At 33.7% G+C, this 20,553-nt stretch overlaps 1 protein-coding gene across 1 annotated transcript in view; it reads right to left on the minus strand.

Moving 5' to 3' along the window:
* Positions 1-797: 797 nt before the first annotated feature.
* Positions 798-20,553, minus strand: part of Got1 (Glutamate oxaloacetate transaminase 1) — a 44,071-nt gene continuing 24,315 nt past the window's right edge. The window contains exons 7-8 of the mRNA XM_081734192.1: positions 14,993-15,135; positions 798-3,350 (exon numbers count right to left, since the gene is read on the minus strand). Coding sequence (XP_081590318.1) covers positions 3,208-3,350; positions 14,993-15,135 — 286 coding nt within the window. The 3' untranslated portion in view covers positions 798-3,207. The remainder of the gene's footprint in view (positions 3,351-14,992; positions 15,136-20,553) is intronic.

A 20,553-nucleotide genomic window follows, 5' to 3' on the forward strand; every position in this document is an offset into this window, starting at 1 on the left:
CTACAGTCACTGTCATTCGAAATATTGATCATCATCGAACTATTATCATTCAGAAATTTACATTAGTTTCTACTGAAATGTGTTGCAAAATACGTGAAAATGACACATTATATCTCTAAGCTTGGATCTGCATTGACTTAAGTAGAGCTCACACTGGCCATCTGGAACACTGACAACATTGTATTTAATAAGTTACTATCTACAGATGATGAACACATGCAAATGTATAAATCTTATTTTAGTTACTAAATATAACGTAGGATGAATCCTCACCCCCTTTCCCCCTTAATTAGTGGACGGATAGATGAATTCGAGTTTAGCATCCCTTTCGGCAGTGAGATTATATGTGACGCAGACTTACAGCTTATCGTGGAATCCGAACCACATGATTTTCCACCGGAAATCGAACCAGAGTCTCCCGTGCCGAAGATGTGTACGTTAACCATATCGCCCGTTTAATTCGTATTCACCCTGTAGTATAGTGACATTTCTCTGCATTCTTAAGCCTTCAATATGAGAAAGCTCTGGCAAAATTGCTCTCGATAGCTTCGTACGAAATAAAGCTGTCAGTACTAAAACATTTTAAGCAATTGCAATGTTGTAATGTTACATTTTGAAGATATTCTGTCTTCATAGCCGAATTAGACGCCATATGTTTCACTGATTTACATATTATATGGAAATAGCAGGTTTTTGTCATGCTCTGAAAAACGTGTTAAAGTAGGGAGTTCTTAAATTTACTTACAGTAAAAAACTTCTCGTAAGGATCACTGAAACAAATAAATAGGACAAGAAACTGTTAGAATAATATAATACTCATTATTGTTTTCGTTTTCTTTCTTTCTTGAAAATGGCTACAATTATCGGGAAACAAGTAACTTTAAATAATCTATTCATAATACTTGAATTCATAACCAGCAAAAATTAGTCATTATTATCACATCAACATCGTTGTGACTAGATCACAAATACCAATTATACAATATGTATATGATGTTTATCTACTGGGGTGTCTATATATGGGTAAAAACAATATTCCTAGAAAATAAATTCAACAATGTTGATATAACTACTTCCATTTAACAACTTACACTACTCATTTCTCCTTTTACCTCAAAATTCATCTAGTTCCAGTAATATTTATTACGGAAGAACAGATGTACGGTACAATTACTTTACCATACAATCAACAACATCAGTACAAAATATATCTATAAAACAGCGTTCAAGTTTGATGCAACAATTACAGCTTTAAAACATATATCCATTACCATATTCATTCTTACAAGTCTTCTACAAAACTAGTACAAATGCACATGTCAACATAATTCTATATCATTTGGGGTTCCTTTATTGCTAAGGCAAATATCTAACATTTAAGACTATGGCAAAATACTGATTCATCTCCTGTAAAAATATACATATATATTTATTTCCCTCTAACATTTTTAAATTGAAATTACACGCAGTTTGTGGAAAGAAACGGCTAACAATTTTATATTTTACATATATTAAAATATTCATCATAGGTTTTGATTCTTTACGAAATCCCTACAAAAGTATCAAATATAAAGCAAATGTTAGTCAGTCTTCTAAGTGAACATTTAGGGTATCTACATGCTTATCATAATGACGTGGTACCATATTTTGTATATTATGCACTAAACACACACATGCAGTCTTATTCAGAAATTCATCACCCATCTGGTTCCATTCTATTGTAAATTTAGCAATACAAATAGAAAGCAACATTCCTATATAACTCAGTAACAGATGACAATAGAATTGAAATGTAAATATGCCGGTGGGTGGCTCATTACATCTGGATAAGACTTACATGCATACTACATACAAATTTGAAAAGGCTACATAGGTTCTTTTAAGTAATATAATTTTCAATTTGGTAAAAAATTACCCAAATGACAGAACAATAATTATATTCCTTCATTTTAACCTTGACCATTAGTAGTTTGCAAAAATACGTTGTGTACGCTACAGGCGAAATATAAATGGCAGTGACTGGATATAATTTCCTGATATGTTGCTTCCAATGCATTTTAAAGGTCTTGAGCTCTTTTGTAATTGATATTTGCAAAAACACCAACAAATAATAAATAAAAAATCAACCATACATCCCTTTTTCTTCCAACATCACATATATATCAAAATTTCAATTTGGATTCGCATGAAAAAAGAAAGAAGTAATGAGTTTGCTTGATCCAAATTGTCTAGGACATGTACAGTCATGTTAAAAATTGGATTTATTCCGATATTTTTTTCTTTTGTTAATTACTTTTTATTGAGCTGACAAATTAGAGTGCAGTATATCCTCAAATTAAAGAAAGCTATACACTAATCTGTTCCCTGTTCGAAAACTAGAAGAAAAATTGTCAAAGAAAATCCCTTTTTTCATTCAATGTGACCACATAATGTCATAGCTATTTTGAACTTACTTCATTATATTAGTTCTCAAGTTCGATTTAGTAAACATATTATTCTTTAGATGTAAACGTTATTACAATCTCATCTTTTTTCTGGTTACTGAATCACAGTATTAAATGTCACATACAAACACACACACACAAAATGCATGCACACGTGATGGTACTGGCGCTGCCAAATATTGAATTGCATAACACACTGGGCAGTACAATATTCTTTATATGAAAATGTCCCTAAAAGTTATACTTACTTTGCAAAGGGTCTATCGTTAAAAGATATCAAAAAATATTGTACGTTAAAGTAACTACTAAACGTTTTTCCACAATGGAAGCAATCAAAAATTATAAACTATAGAAATATTTATTTCAACTGCCGAAATTCATGTTTTTACTTTGCCAACTGTACTTTCCAATTTATCTGTTTCTGAATCATATTAATGCAATCAAGCTGTCACGTCAAGGAAATTGATTATAGTCTATCGTTTAACAACTAAACAATTTTACGTATTAGTGTTGGTAAAAAGAATCAATTTACAACTATTATTTCACAATTCAAACCAATGTTAAATAAGGCAATTTCAACTGCGTTCATATTTATAAATGCTACCCAAAAATAGAAAATGAAAATATATTGTATATTTAATTTGCCATTTGCACATTATGGTGGAACCGCAGCACGTAGTACCGTTTGCGCATTATATTGTCCTAAGATTATGGTCATACTCAAATTACTACACATCGTCTGTCTTTTAGACTGTCTGAACTACTACTCAGGGAACTTCAAGATGGACTCATTGATTGCCTTTGCAACGTAGTCTATATTATTAGTGTTCAATCCACACATATTAATACGTCCACTCTTCAATAAATACACGTGATGAGTGTTAACAAGATATTCTACTTGACGAGCTGAAAAATAAATAGACAAAATACATTAATTGGTTTCCTTTATATTTACATCGATTGGTTAAATGAAAAGATGAATTCCAATGAACATATCCCAAAACGCATATGGAACAGATGAGCATACATTAAGATGTCGGCAACAACCTACAGGATTTCCCTGGCAAAGGGTAACATGCTATGAAACAGTTCTTCATAGCTGAAGGCATCATGCCAATTGTTGTTATCAAAGGATGGTTGCTGTACATGAAGATTGTGTTACCGAAACTGTCTACAATAATAGGTGCAGTTTTGGGCAGGTAGTGAATGTGAAGTGCTGGGTACACATCCTATACTCCAAAACTGTCCCTATGATTTCCACTTGATTGACACTGTCCAGAAATACCGTAAGAGTTCACTTTGAATTGGAAGGCGAGAGCTACGGATTACTTTGACGGGCTGTTGCTTCTCACAACCAGGCCTGTATTTATATATATTGTGCGCCCTTGTACTCTAAATAATTCCCCTCCCCCCGCACAAACTTATGACTCAAACAAGGAAACAAGCCGTGATTTTGCAAACATATCTCCTCTTGTTGAGTAGCATTTTATGCATTACAAGTTACAAAAGTTACCACGTAATTTTAAATGGCCTAACTCTCTCAATGATGATTACGATGTTAGTAACTACTATAATTAGAGTGAATTAAACACATTAACGTATTTTCTCGCGCTTGCACGGGAGTCTGCGGGTTGCCAGTTTTAAATATTACTTTATTGTGAATCTTTAAAAAAAAAAAATCAAAAATTTTGCAACTCCCTAAATTCTGCTGCCTTGTGCTCGAGCACAGAATAGCACTTATAGTTGGTTCGCTATCCTCTTATACAGTTTCAGAAATTCAAAGGAAAGGTCTTTTTTTTTTCAAAAAAACAGTACTCAAATAACGCCAGCGGACAATCCTTCCGCTGGCAAAACCGATCCATCAATGCCTGTACGACGTTGCCTTATGTCTTTCCAAATTGTTAAGAAATGGTCAGTACTTATTTTTCCTTTTTTCTTTTTCTTTTCTTTCTTTCCTTTTCCTTTTTTTTTTTTTTTTTTTTGCCAATTTTTAAAAATCTTTTACACAACACACTTTTCTTTTACTTTCCCGTAACTAAGATAAAGTAAACATTTTGCTGTGAAACTAGAGCAATGTAACACAACAAACATAAACGTCTCCCTTGAACACTGATTAAATATTATAGCAATAGAATAATAAGCACTATATAAATAGTACCTATTGACTGTAGCAAAACCAAAGAAATGTACTGTAATAGACGCAATCTATTATGTAATACAGATTGAATACTATTACCTAGAGATGCAAAAAAGCCGGCTTTTTTGGAAAAAAAACTGAGAATTTTGGAAATTTTGGCTTTTTTCATTTTCATGATTTTTCTATCCAAATAGCTTTCTTATAGTATATTCTATAGTTAGATAAGATTTCCACGACCTGAATGCCATATTTAGCTCTGTAATTCACCATCAAGATGGATGGAGCACATATTTTACGAATTAAAGCTAACATGAAGAATGTAGTATTTGAGGGCAATTTTACAGGTTATTTAACTTTATTTTAACTTTTGAGTTATCGACATTTTTTTCCTTCTCTAGATCATTTTAATTTGTCATCCGTGTTTCATTTCTAAGAGCTTAGTACTCCAGCTTCTAGCACATAAGTTAAACTTACGTTTTCCTATATATCCGTCAAAGCATACGTTTTTCAATATGTCCGTCAAACCGTATTTGCACATTTCTGTTATACTGTAGTTGTGCAATGATTTAGCAATAATTTTCCAGATACAAACTTGAATACCAATTTATACAAATAATCAATAGTAAACAATAATCAATTTCGCTTATATGTTTAGCAATAATCTTCCGGATACAACCTTGAAGATCATTTTATACTGAGAATCAGTGGCGAATTTAAAAAAGTGTTTTGGGAGGGGTTTTCTTACTACTAATGTTTAGTTTTTCTAAACATTCGTAATTTTTATTTGACGGGAGCTTAAAGTTTATGAGTAAAGGCATAACTAATAGATATTTCGTTCGTTTTAGACATTCCACAACTTTGGAGAACAGGCTTCAGTCCGAAAGACCGATCCTCTAACCTTCGCAAAACCGTCACTGCTGGTAATTAGTAATAATAACGATTTAAAAACAATAAGAAAGGAAGTCGGCCAACTCCTACACTCCTAGTCGGCCAGTACACGCACTGCACTATTTCTACATTCTCAGATGGAATGAAGGAAGGCTTTGTCAGAATGGTCGAATGCTGGGTTGAATCCCGGACTTCCCGATAGAAGCGCAAAAGCCAATCACTCAGTCACGTTTGTTGTGCAGTTGTATTTAACTTAACTTAAATATATTCCGTAGTCTTTTTTTTTTTTTTTTTTTTTTTTTTGTTTTTGTTTGTTCCGTAATGATATGTTGAATCCCTCTTGTTAAAAATTCAGAAAACTTGAGGACTGGGTAAACCGTGATGGTGGTCAAGGGCGCCCATGTTGTGGTTTCCAAGGAGGGGAAGTATAAGCGACGTTTCAAAAATAGTTTCAAATTTTGCTGTAACTAATGTAAAAATCCTATTGGATTTTAGATATTCTGAAGTACATTTTCCTCTAGGGGGGGCAAGCGCCCCCTTAACCCCCCTGATGGGCGCCCTTGATGGTGGTTATAAAAAACTTGACTGTAGAATTTCAAGAATATACAGAACCATGTGCAGCCTTTAATTGTATCATACGAATCTAAGTATTTCTCTTATGTTTTATTTTAATTTTATTTTGTTTCAAAAAGAGGGTATGGAATATTTTGAAGTAAAAATACTACATACAATTTTGCTAGTTATTTGTGTATTTTTTGAAAGAAGTTTTTACTCTTAGGGTTGGCTCGTTTACACCAGCTGTTTTTTTTTTTTAAAAAAATAACTGGTTTAAACTAAAAAAATTAAAAGAACAAAAATGCGAATCGTGTGAACTTCATAGTGACGTTTCACATGTCAAACCATCTGCATTAGTCTTATTTCCTTTTCATCTTTTAATCAAGGTGTCCCATGTTCAATTGTCGGTCGAACCACAACCCTTCTTTCATGTGTAAACCAAGTACTCTTTCGGATGTCACTTTAAGCGAAAGTCTTCTCCTTGATAACCTCGGTATTACGTAAGGATGTTAAGCCTAAACATACAAAACGAAACCAAATTATATATTTCTGCATGCCTGTTGTTTTATAAAGAAGCGAAGGTTGCTTAAATATATTGATTAAAATTGGTAAAATTTATCGATTGCCTACTTAGCTTCCAACATTAGCTTGGATTGGACTTTCAATGATACCTACATACTAAATTTGTAATTTAATACCTCAGTTTTAGAAAAATAAACACACTGCTGAACAAGACTGCACTTATTTAATATAAAAACACATTTACACGTGACGTTTCGATCTTCTATCCAAGATCCTCATCAGACGTACACTCACGTCTGATGAGGATCTTGGATAGAAGATCGAAACGTCACGTGTAAATGTGTTTTTATATTAAATAAGTGCAGTCTTGTTCAGCAGTGTGTTTATTTTTCTGATTTTATTCGCAAGACGTTGACTATGATTGTGTGTCACTCAGTTTTAGCGTACTGATTATAATACGTTGACCTTTAAATTTTACATGCAAATTAAATTTTACAGGATTTTCCCGTTATTGTTTTACATTTAAAAGAATGACGGGATTTTCCCGATGGCTAGGGCGGGAGTTTCTCAATTTAAGAAATTTACTGACCGGACTTCTTTAAGCTTATGGGATCTCTTCCAGCATAACCCCGTTGTTGAATAATAACACCAAGGCGAAACAAACTTATTTCTGTGAATATGTAATACAAATACATAAAGCAAAATATCTAAATCAAAAAAACCTGGTTTAAACTCCAAAAAAGCCTGGTTTAAACTGCCCCCCCAAAACGGGTTTTTGGCATTTTCAGAAACAACCATGGTTCTTGCCAACTCTGCTTACTTTTGTATATAGGAGGTTAAAATGTGTTTATTATATACATTGGTTAATCCTTTGGAATTCATAATGTAAAAATGTTGAAGTAAAATTGTTTAAAATATCTTTTCGAAATTCATGGTTTACTTTCGAGGTTTTATATTATTATCGGCATCAACCACTATTTAAATGACTTTCTGTGTTATAGAGAAGCGAAACAAAGTCTGCTTTATCGATTTAAAGCAGAATTTTGAAAAAAGCCCAAAATTTCCCAAGCAAAAAAGCAAAGCAGAAAAAACCGAGTTTTTTTCCAAAAAAGCCGTTTTTTTTCCGAGCCCTTGCATCTCTACTATTACCAATAATAAATGTATCTGATAGTGCTGTTCACGAGACAAGACGAGACGAGACGAGAAAAAGGTTTCCTTGTCTCACCTTGTAAATTTTGTAAGTCACATCTTGTCTCGCTTTTGAAGAACTATTTTCTCTAGTTTCGAATATCGAAAAAGATGTCCTCGTCTCGTTTCATTTTGTAAATTCACATACAAAATTTATGAACCGATTATTTAGGTTTTCAAACTATGCTATGTATAAGTGTCGGAAGTCTTACAGAACGAGTTTGTCTATACTACAAAAATGGTAATAGCAAAAGCACTCTTCTGTAATCGAATCATGTCTCAAGAATATATACATTATTACTATCTTCGACACTCTATCGAAACCAGAAGTGGTTCAATTAACAGTACTTCTGGTTTCAATACTGATTTTCCGAGCAAGAACTGTAAAAGATATTGAGAAGCACCTTTTTTTGCAATCGCTTCAGCGTCACAAGAATAGATTCTATACCCTCCCTTTACCCTCTATTCAAGCTGAAGTGGTTCAAATTAACGACTTTTGGTTTCAACATTTATCGCCATAGAACGAAAACAGTATGAACTCAGAAACACGTTCTTTCTGTGATATTATTCCTCTATTACATCCAGTAGTTGTAGATGTAACCGACTACTTCGAAGTTTGAGTATTGTATTCAGAATCCTTCAGCGTAACGAGAGGTTCATGAAGGGAGTGATATAATATTCAAACCAATTTATCATTGGACTATATGGTGTATCCTCCATCTAAAAAAAATATAAATGTTCCACATTGTGTTCGTACAATCATTTATCAATGTATGATTTTTATGCTATGATTCATGTATCAATAAACGAGGTCTGAGAACTAAGACTGGGATAAGCTGGAGTTGCCCACCAGAATCGTGAAATTTATCTCTCGTCTAGATTTTAGTCTCGAAAATGAGACGAGAATTGTCAATTTTCTAATCTCATCTCGAATTTACAACATACATACCATCTCGGGAGCAACACTAGTCTAATACTATATATCCTAACAATAAATTATGCTTAATTAGCCGTGTAGAAAGATGTAGAATGAAAGCAACCCAGTAGCATTTCACTAAATATAAATTAGAAATGAACATCTGCGTGAATTCATGTTAATGCGTTTTTGTCATAATTATGAAGGTTTATTTTTTGAAATGCACAATTCCAATTGCTTGTTTCTTTAAGTCATTACGAATCCAGTAAACAAAACAAAACAAACAAAAAAAAATCATATATACTCATTTAAAATCTACTTGGCACTCTGTAGGAAAAACGTAATACTTAAATAATGATAATAATTAATATTATCCCTTGCTAATCACTTTTTAATACGTATATTAGCAATTTTGCAATCGTTTCCTCGTATACAAAATTCTTAGGTATTAGGTTTTAACATAGTACTTAAAAAAAATAGAAATAACACAAAAAGGAAAATGTGGCAACTACAGATCTGTCACCCTCACCCACTTTCTTTCAACCAACCATAAAAGCCCCCATACTGAGTTTAGTGACATCCTCCACCACCCGCGGTGTGTCGGCATGGGACAGCAACTGTATAGGAGGATAACGAACGTACTATACCTAAATACGGGCCTGCTCACAACCCACGACCTCTTTCCATGACAGTATATATAGGCTATCGCAATAGTAGGTTGCCTCCTTCAGTTTTTAGTAAAGTATTTCTAACTGGTATGTGCTGTGACTGACAAGTGCTCTTATCATCATTTCATCTGACATATATTTGGTGAATCTTTGCACATATTTTAAAAGCCACATAGAAGTCAAATAATAAAATAGAGTGATTGGAATTAGAAATACCTATAAATTAGTAAACTTTGAGATGTATTGTTCCTTTTAGTTAAAATTAGAGAAACTTTCTACTTATTATTTTACACAACGGTGGTAGATATATTTAGAATTATAAAAAAAAAAAAAAAAAAAAAAAAGGAAATTAAATTACATAAAAGAAACGGAAATCCTAAAAGAAATTTAAAATCCTACAAGATTATTAGTTTCACGGAAAAAGAAATTGTCTAAATATGAGACATACAGCAATCGATAGATCTCAATGCGGTGAACGCGCGCACTAGCCATTAAGTTTTTAAAACCTAAATATTGATCCTATACGATAACGATGTCACTTATTACATCGATACTGAAGTATATGCAAATCAAGCTCTTCGTTATGACATTAACAAGACGGTAAAATACAGTAAGGTCAATAAGATAGAGCCTACAACTATCATTAATGCTTAAATGAATTTTCGTTTAACACTTATCGATTGATATATGTCTTTCGACAATGTCATCAAGCTGAAATAAATTCTCATGCACAGTTTTCGGGAAAAAATAATGTTTATGGCGTTTAAAACTGTCATTCATTGTCAATCTGGCGCAGTTGATAAGTATTTTTATTTTTATTTTGTTGAAGTACATTACTTATTTATTTATTTACTGTATATGAAAATATACACTATTAAGTAGTAGATTGTTACTACTGTTGTTTGATTGCTCCTAACAGTGACACACACAGACCTAACAATGAGGCACATACTACTTGCAAACATATAAATACATTTTAAATAACAGAATTTATTATTAACCTTTACTGCTTTGGGAATAAAAGAACTGTGATGTGTCGTCACATAATGAATAACAGCAAATATATTACATGATTTGACCTCTAGTCCCATTTATTTTTTTCTTTTTAAATTTTATTAATAGCGAAAGTAAACAATTTATCAGTTTATCAATAAAATCTTAAAGTATACCATGTCGAGATTTACCGAAATTTACCTATAAATTTTTAGATTAGTTCTAATGAAACACAACTAGAACTATATATTTGTTTTCGATGTATATACGAGGAGTTTTGAAAGATCGGAAGCGATGGGGGAAAATGCTGCGAAATAATGTCAATTTTCAAAGAAAACTAAATAACCATCCTCGGTTTTTACTAAATAACCATCCTCGGTAACTTGCATATTTCTCCAATCCATAAGGTCAGTCATATGAATTGTTATTGCACCGTCTAAAATCCGACCTGCGATAGAAACGTCCACATTTGGCCTATAAAATGTTCTCGTTTATCAGGACAACACATCTGTCCACTCATTCGGCATTCTTATCGCAAAATTGATCGAGTTACGATTACGACTTGTTCAACATTCTCCCTATTCCAAGATTTGGCCCCCTCGAGCAATTTCTTGTTTTTTAATCTCAAGAAATGCTTGGGGGAATCCGATCTGCATCAAATGAAGGGGCCATTGTAGAAACCAATGCCTATTCTGTTGGGTTAAACAAATTCTATTATTTTAAAGAGATCGTCAAGCTTGAACATCGGTGGATGAAGTGCTGCGTTGAGAAATAAAACAGGTTTGTCTGACACCTTCTGTTATTTTTGGTTTTGCACAGACTTTGAAAACTACTGATGTATAAAGATTACACAATCTAAATCATGTTATACTTTCTATCACTTCTGATATTCAGATACAAAATTAGGCTGCTTCTATTTTAAATAGGAGAGAAGTGGTAATTAGATAACATGAGTTTAGCAATTTCATGTCAAGTGGAATAATTGCTATTAGGAGAAGGAAATATAAAATGAGGGGGTAAAAGATGTATTAATTTCAAGATCAATTCAGATACCATACCATAATGGAAAAAGAGATGAGGGTTTCATCATTAAATCTCAATGGGAAAGGAAGAATTTCAGGATTGGTGAGCATTAGAAAGAAGGTTTAATTTTTCATTTGCAGACTGAGACCACTAGCTTGCTTACCTTATCTTGCCAAGACGGCAGTTTAATTCTTTTAAATATACACAATTAACATGCTCTATCTTATCACGGTAGATCCTTAATGAGGCATGTTATTTAATAAATTTATAGTGGTAATATTTTTTAACATTGATAAGTCGGAATAAAATAAGTTTTGATATGAAGAATTTAGCATCAATATATGTAAATAACTTATCATTATTCCCTTCTAACCTATATATACCAATTACGGATTCAAGAGTTCGATTCTCGTTAAAACGGATATAGTACCAATACTCAGAAAATATTACAATTACCTTATACTGCTGCCGATCAAGTAAAATAGGTCTTAGTCAGGCAGGGTATCTGGAAACATATAGCCCATTTCGATTGGGCAACCGATATGGCCCTCGTGAAGAAAAAAATGGAGTTCTTAGGTTGTGTGAACTATACGGTGACCTTGAACAACGTGCTTGAAAAAAAAAATGTTTATCTACTTCCAAATCCTAAAGATATTTTTAACTGTCTGCTGGCCATTATAGTTTTTACGATAACTGATTTACAGATGGTTTACAGCAAGTTATTATGAGTTGAAGCTTAGCGTTCGTTTTCAGTAGCAAGACAACATGAGACGTGGACCTACAGTTTAAAGTGGAATCTAAACGACCGTAACGGATTCAAATTTCAACGCTCCCTGTTGGGAATCGAAGCAGGACCTCGTGCACCAATGACGCGCAAGCTAGCGACTAGGTCAACTGGGAGGGCCATATATGACTATGAATGATGTCATTCACTTCATGCTAGGTGTCACTATTATCGCTTGTAGGGGGGCGCGGTGGCTCAGTGGTAGAGCGTTCACCTCTGGTGCTTGGGGTCCTGGGTTCGATCCCAGCCCCCGCCAAGTGAACTTTGTGGTGGACAAACGCCGTGCTCGTGGGTTTTCTCGGGGTTCTCCCGTTTCCTCCCACTTTCTTCATTCCACCATTTCACTCATCTCTCATCATCACCGTCTCCTTTAATCTAACCGGCATAACCGTGGGACGTAAAACTGAAAGATTTCATTTCATTTTATATTATCGCTTGTAAAGGTCATTGCATACCGGTAGATTGGTAATAACCTTTGTTGGTCTATATTGTTTGCGGATGCTATAGTGCTAATTGCGGAAGCTGAAAAGGAAAATTAATAAAATACTAGAAGAAAAAGATGCCAAGAATACGAAATGAGTATGAACGTTAGAAAGACAAAAGTACTGGTGGCTGGAACGAAGCAGTCGCAATCAAATACGTAAAAGGGAGAAAGAACAAGGGACCAATTTTCGGTATCTGGGTAGTACTATTAGTGAAGTATGAACATTATATAAAATCAAAAATAGAAATTGTGAAAGAAGCACTTAGGAAAAAGTTTATTTTATGGCTATTTGAATAAAGAATTAAGAAAAATTCTCAAAATGTTTATATTGTCTGTACGCTGCAGAAATATGAATCGTAAGCAAAAGCTATGGAAAAGAATGGAAGCTTATGACATGTGGACAACAAGAATGGATAAATTTAGCTGGGTCGAACGGAAAACGAAATGTTATGAATGAGTAGTACAATCCAAGGTTGGCAAAAACCATGTTTTTTCTTTTAAAAAAAAGGTTGTTTGTTTAAACTTTTTTTTTTTTTTTTTTTAATAATTTGCTCTATGTATTTATATTGCATATGGACAGAAATAAGTATGTTTGTTTCGCCTTGGTATTATTATGCAACAACGGGGTTATGCTGGAAGGGGTCATAAAAGCTTAAAGTGGAATCCAAAACGCTTTTTGGCTTACATCCGAGAGAAATTGCCCTCCATTTGGACTCAAAACCGGGACTAATTGGCCAGAAATGCGATGAGTCTACCGATTCACTCATGAAGGACTCCTGATAAAAATACGTTGTACTGATCTTTATATACTTGTTAATTGTGACAAGAGTAATTTCAGGAGGACAAAAATATTAACAGTTCACGAATGAAACCATTATACAGAATTATATATAAATCTGGAAACTCTTGCCTTAGCCATTGGGAAAATCCTGTTATTACTTCAAATGCAAAGAAACGACGGGAAAATCCCGTTATTGCTTTGCAGGTAAAATTTTAAGGTCAACATATCACAATCAGTACGCTAAAACTGAGGGATTAAATTACAAATTTAGTGTGTAGATATCATTCAATAAAATTAAAACTGAAAGTACAATCCAAGCTAATATTGAAAGCTACGTAGGTAGTCGATAAATTTTGCCAATTTCTATAAAACAGGCATTCAAGCAAGCAGAAATACAAAATTTGGTTTTGTTTCCTGTATTTAGGCTTAACAATCTTATGTAATACCGAGGTAAAAAGACTTTCGCTTAAAGTGACATCCGAATCGCTACTTGGTTTACACTTGAAAGAAGGGTTGTGGTTTGACCGAGAATCGAACATGAGACGCCTTGATTAAAAGGTGAAAAGGAAGATAAAACTAATGCAGATAGTTTGATATGTAGAAACATCACTATGAAATTCACACAATTTAAAGCATTTTTCATTCTTTTTTTTTTTGGGGGGGGGAGGTTTTTTTTTTTTCTTTTTTAACAGCAGGTTTAAACCAGCCAATCCTGGTATAATCTAAAGAATAATTTTAGATAGAATTAAAAACTGAAAAAAAAAAAAAAACTGACTGGAGCATTGGAGGAAACTGTAAGATGAGGACGTGGTGGAAGGAATAAGGGGAAGATGCCATACAACCTATAATAAAGACGTATTAAAACAGAAAATCGCTACGTCAAGATGAAGAGGTTTGCTGAGGGCCGTAGTTGGCTAGTGAAAAGAAGTATTAAAAACTCGCATGATGTAGAATCGGAATTTTTACCATTGCTGGAACTTATATGTGAGAGACTATGTGTTTTTAAAATAATTGTAGACACCACAATTAGCAACAGTAAAGGCACTGCTGTTTATGAAGATTGCGACACTAAAAAGAAAAGACAGGAATGTGTCCGTGCTCACCATGGTAAAACGTATTCGGACAGTGTTCAAACAGGGTCGTATGGACGGTCTACGGGAAGGCGGCTTCTCGTACTGCAAATCTGGTTCGCGTACAGAGCATGTCTCTTTTCTAGAAAATCATATCGCTAAATTCATTACTGTATGACAGTTATGCGTATAAGGAAGCAATAGAGCGTACTCAGCGATTACTGAGAGGGGGACCACCCATAAAGAATATACGTTTTGTCCATATGCTGTAACGGACAGTGCGGCGTTGTCCTCCGTAGTTGTTTTAGCTTGATACTGCAGCATGGTATAGACTCTGGACTTGTTTGCGTGGACAAACAAAGTTGTTTCCGATGTATAAGACAAACAATGCTTCTACATGCATCTCTTTAAATCTGAGGGAAGTCCAAGTATTACACGAGTTTTACGAACAGAAATGTGTTACAAATATTTTTTCCATATACTACAATAATTCCAAGAAATATTGATGATACTGCATGTTGATAATAGTCTATACTTACGATTCAATCCAGTATATGAGAACATGCCAATTTGTTGCGTAATGTGGTCCCAAGTTCCAGGTGTGCCTAGCTGTTGTAATCGTTCCTTTAGGCCCTTGCGCATCTCAATAATTCTATTAGACATAATTCTAATACATTCTTTCCTGAAACGCGAAGAACATTATTAAGTATAGAAAGCTCATTCTTCCATGAATAAACAGATGACATAAGAGCTGTCCACAATGTATGCAAGTCATACTGAAGAAATAAAGGGCTGTAGTGACAATAGATTGTACTGCTACCCGAAATTTCTGAAAACAGCTTCCGAAATTTTACTTTTATACCAAACAAGATAAAACGAAAGTATGCAGATGGATATATGTTTTTAAAGTAATAATAATGGGTACACAGTCGGGGTTATATCACGTTAGTAATCTCGTAAGTGACACTCGTGTAGAGTTATCATTAGTAACAATGAATAAAAACACGTCTACTACAAAATATAAAGTAACAACATGGCTCACGATGAGAAAATTTAAGTCACACAGTCACTTGAAATTTTAGGAACTTTAGTATAATTCATAAAATACAAATATTAAACATTCCTTACAATTCTGTACTGTTTCAGAATCAGTATTCAAGAAATAAAAGCATTTCGAATTTATAATACACTTAATGCAAGAAGAAACACTGAGAAATGTATGACTTGTTATCATATAAAAAGGAACACACATTACACTTGATGTAAGTATCTAGCGACAGTAAGAACACTCTGAGTTAAACAACCTTCAAATTGCATGAAAAATATATATGTTGAAGATGTACATGGCCATAAAGCTACAGTAAAATATTTTTGGTGTCCGGTGGTTTGGAACAGTGTGATAGCACCTTGAAAAATCACCAGATTGAGTTACTTTTGCAATCAAGTGAGGAAGTTGAAACTTCAATGTGTTACAAAAAGCAATGGCAATCTTGTGTGCTTTTATTATAATACCATACTTTCAAAGCTATCAAAACATACCAAACATAGACATGAACATAGAGAAACAGTGTTGAAAAATTGTATTTAAAAACAAATCTGTGCACTTAATTTTGTTATCTGCGTCCAAATAAAGAAAAAGTTTTTTTAAAGATTTTTTTTTTTTTTTTTTTTTTTTTAACATTTACTATGAAAACATGACAACTCAGGGAAAATGTTAATTCGGTGAGAATTAGCCATCAAAAGTTGAAAATTTCAAATTTTGACGGTTTTCAAAAAGCAATATCTTAAAACTTTCCACTTCGATTTACATAAAAATTATCCATAGCGTACCATATTGTTCTATAATGCTGTGAAGACAGACTTCGTATTATTTTTGTATGGAGCGAGATATGACATTTGCTAATGCGCGATATGTAAGTTGGTATGTAGTAGTAAAATCCAGTAAACAACGTGTACAGTTAACATCACTGCTTTTGATTTGAATTCCACATCCAAGTTGTGTATATCATCATAGTACCAATATAAGTAAATTTACTGACATGGAACAGGTTAAATAATTACAAAGACCAGTTTATTTTGGATAAAAAGCACTCGTAAGCGGTACCTCAGCTGTGCAAAAATATCTTTTGTAGCTTTTACTTGGGTTTCATGAAATTTGTATAGACAAACAGAGCGTCCAATTGAAATAGGGACGAAATCGAAATCGTACACACATCTTGCAAAGAAGGCTATTTAAAACTATTTGCTGGACCATATGGGGACATGAACGACATTGTGACATTTTCCATTTCTTGCGAGACGTGAGTTATTTTTCTTACCCACCACTGATGGTCAAATACAAAAGATACATAATCATAACCACAAATCCATTCAGAGTATAACTTGATTTCTTTACTAAACTAAATGAACTAGTCTTTTCGTGTACACAACAGTTCTGAAAATGAAAAGTTCACGTGATGCAATCCAAGAGTGGCTGGACTGAATTCCAATCACAAGTTTTAACGTTCACCTACTCTTCCTTAAGCGCTATTCTTCGACAGAATATTTGTCTAATAATAATAATAATAATAATAATAATAATAATAATAATAATAATAATAATAATAAGCAATGTTACCGGTATATTCTTTATTAGTGGAGAGAGTGTTCCAACAAATTCTTTTGCATTTCTGATTGCATCAACAGGCTCATGTTGCAGGTTAAATTTAGCTGGATTGTTACACTAAACCGCCTAGCCCATCACGGACCTTTTCCATGCCCAGTAACAGCAAACAGCAATTTCCTTGTAACACTAGTACTCACACGTGATTGTAGTTCAAATAACTGAAATCTATTTTTGAAATGAGAGGCTGCATCATCAGATACAAACAGGTTCGTAGAATCACATAGTGCAGATAAGATGATCAACTGTACAGCAGACAGTGCATCGTACTATCATATGTCAAGTCATCATTAACCACTGCAAAGCTGTGTGTGTTAATATGGAAGTTTGCAACACATGTAAATATGATTTGGGACACTTGCCAGCGATAAATTTGAATTTCTTCCTGCAACACAACCATCTAGTTCTCTGCAAAAATCGAAGCTTAATACCAATTTATTGCTTGTTAGTGTTACTGATCGTTCCTCAACCGGAATGGCTTCTCTTTAAATGCGGAGAATGTGGGCATGACACATTCCTTTTACAATCCAAATTTTTGAAACAAATTGATCAATGTTAACAACTTTCGTCAATAACTCCCTTCTTAAATGGCACATATCTTCACAATTTCTTTCGTAACTCCTTCCCCTCCTAAATAATCTCCACATTATTGTAGCCACCACTGATCCTGAGGAGTGTTACACAAATATAACATTAGCAAGTCCATAATTTTTTCGATTCCTTTCTATAAACCCTTTCATGGCCAATGGGATTAATTTGAGATTGATAGCATCCATGTGAACACTTCCTTCACTGGTTGATATTTAATCCACACTGGACGTAAGGGGTAAAATTTTGTTAGGCCTACTTTCATAGATGGATTTTCTTGTTTCAGTGCAATATATATCTCTCTCACTGATCCCGTCACAAATCGTTTTACCTTTTTCACTTTCAAGTCGTCTTCACTAACGGTTACAACATTGGTTTTGTTGATGCTTTGTCTTGTACAGTCCTTTTCGTCATTTAGGTAGTATGACGTTGCAGTTTAAACTGTTTCTTCCGGTAATGAATGTACAAGTGTGCAAGTCTGCCTCCTGCCAGATTCTTTCATCCTTTTTTATTATTCGTGCTTTAGGAGTTAAATTATTGGTATAACTTGTTGATTATTTTATTTATTTATTTATTGAAATACAATCCCGTATAAGAGGAAGCAATTCCAGCTTCTCAGAATGTGAAGCTGTTGCCAATGCTATATACAGATTACGAAATTACATGTCATATTTCTGGCAGTTTGGGCTGTTTTCAAACGTCAACTGCACTTGCGGCATATCAAACACTTCATACAGTTTTGAAGTTGAAGCACCCGTAAATGTAGTTTTCATCAATTTCAGTTTTCTTTCAACATAACCTTTCATCCCATTGGGCTTTACTTTGCTTGATTATTTGATAAGAGACATAGAGATATCCCAAACAGAAATGCTAACTTTGAGGGCACTTATGGATCAACACTGAAGATAAACACATCACCTGGCTTTTTCCAGAGAAGTGTGTCAGTGCACTAATTTCCAGTTTGTAACGATTAGAACAGTTTCTGCATATGTCATGTGTTGGTAATACAGTTACCTGGGGTCCTAGACATTCTTGCAATGGTCTAGCAAGATCACCAACCCTCGTAAAACTTCTCTCATTTGTGTATGCGCAAGTTTCTTGTGTCTCTTTTCATAGTCTACACACGTTACTCTATCCTTGCTAAATGACTTAACAACAGACATGTTGACTGCAGAGCATCACTTCTACATCAGCACAGAATAACAGCCCTGACTTACATGCAGGCTCAGATTTGCTTCTGCAATGTTGCAACCTGTTACTGACAGTGTTGCCAGTCACGTATATTTTACATTAGACTTTACTGTTTTTTTTTTTTAAAGGGAGGGGGGAGAGAGGTTGAGAGACTGTTTTTTGAAAATCGTCAAAACCAAATTTTCGATTTTTGATAGCAAATTCTTACCTGCAGTTTACATACAGGTAGAACGCAATTAACATTTTTCCTGAGTGGTCATATTTTCATAGTATTTGTTCCACGCAAAGAATATATCCTATGTTTCTTCATTTGGGCACAGGAAATTTTCCGAATTACATGCACAACACATTTTCTCCAAGTTTCATACTTTTTCAAACACTTTATGTTTTTCCTCTCATGTCTTTGGTATGGTTTGAAAGCTTTGGAAGTATAGTATACAGTAAAAAAGTTATCATCACATTTTGTTAACTTTTTATAACACCTTGAAATTGCAGCTTCCTCTTTCCTCACTTCACTGCAAGAGTAACTCGATCTGATAATATTTTAAGATACCAAAAAAATTTATTGTGGCACTATAGCCATGCACATCTTTAACATGTAATTTTTCATACAAATTGAAGGTGGTCATGGTACACATTTGACCATCATTTGTATGATCTGAAATAGGTCAGTATCATTCTGTATTGTCAAAGGAATTATGCAATGTCTGAAATATGGTAAGTGCATGTCAACAACCTAATTTTTCACTACACAGATTTATTTTTCCACGCTCAGAACAAGACACAGCTACGTTATATTCCTCGAGTTGAAACACTACCAACAAGAAACTTCCCTCCCTACTGTCACTGCCACAGTACACGTATAAGTTTGACACTGATGCATTTGAAGTTTTATCTTATATTTCCTTAAATATAGAATAATATTTAAATAAAATGTGAAACATAACTTGAAAAACGATCACATATCATCCCTGTTTCGTAATGAGATAGTTGATTTAAAATACTTCAGATATACAAATAAAACTTTCATAAAACTGAGCACAAATCTAGCAAGATCCGACAGCAAGCGGCATTTTGCGTACTTATCAAAAATAAATAAATAAATAAATATAAAGAAAAATACAATATAAATAAATATATCAGAATCATAAGCAACGAAAACAGTATTTTATGTTGTTGCTGAAACATAATTACTATTTTATAGTGTAATATTTATAATATGTGGCATTTCACTACACGGTACTTAAGGCAATGAACTATGTCTGCACTGACTTCCAGGAGGTGATTCATCTTAATAGGGGCATCAGCAGCGAGGCTATTTGTTCCTGTCACGATAAGGCCAATGGGCGAATTCGGTAGGAGTTTCCTTTTATATCTATATCAATGTAATTGATAAATTTTCTAAATCCCTCCCGTCGAATATTGCAGCTGCGTGCTCCGTCGAATATTGCAGCTTAAACATTTATCAGTAAACATTTAAAATCCGTAATGATATTAGATGTTATGCGTAAATTATCAGAAATGAAGATGTAGTGCCTAAGTAAGACTCGCACATAGTTGGTGTTCATAAAACATTAGTAAAATATTCCAATTCTCACATCAAGAAATTTCTTCAAGAACTCTTTTTTCTATAAAAACAAGTTTATCAAGAGGTCAGTT

This window comes from Thermobia domestica, chromosome 12 (assembly GCF_964235325.1).
Source record: "Thermobia domestica chromosome 12, izTheDome1.hap1.1, whole genome shotgun sequence".
NCBI lineage: Eukaryota > Metazoa > Arthropoda > Insecta > Zygentoma > Lepismatidae > Thermobia > Thermobia domestica.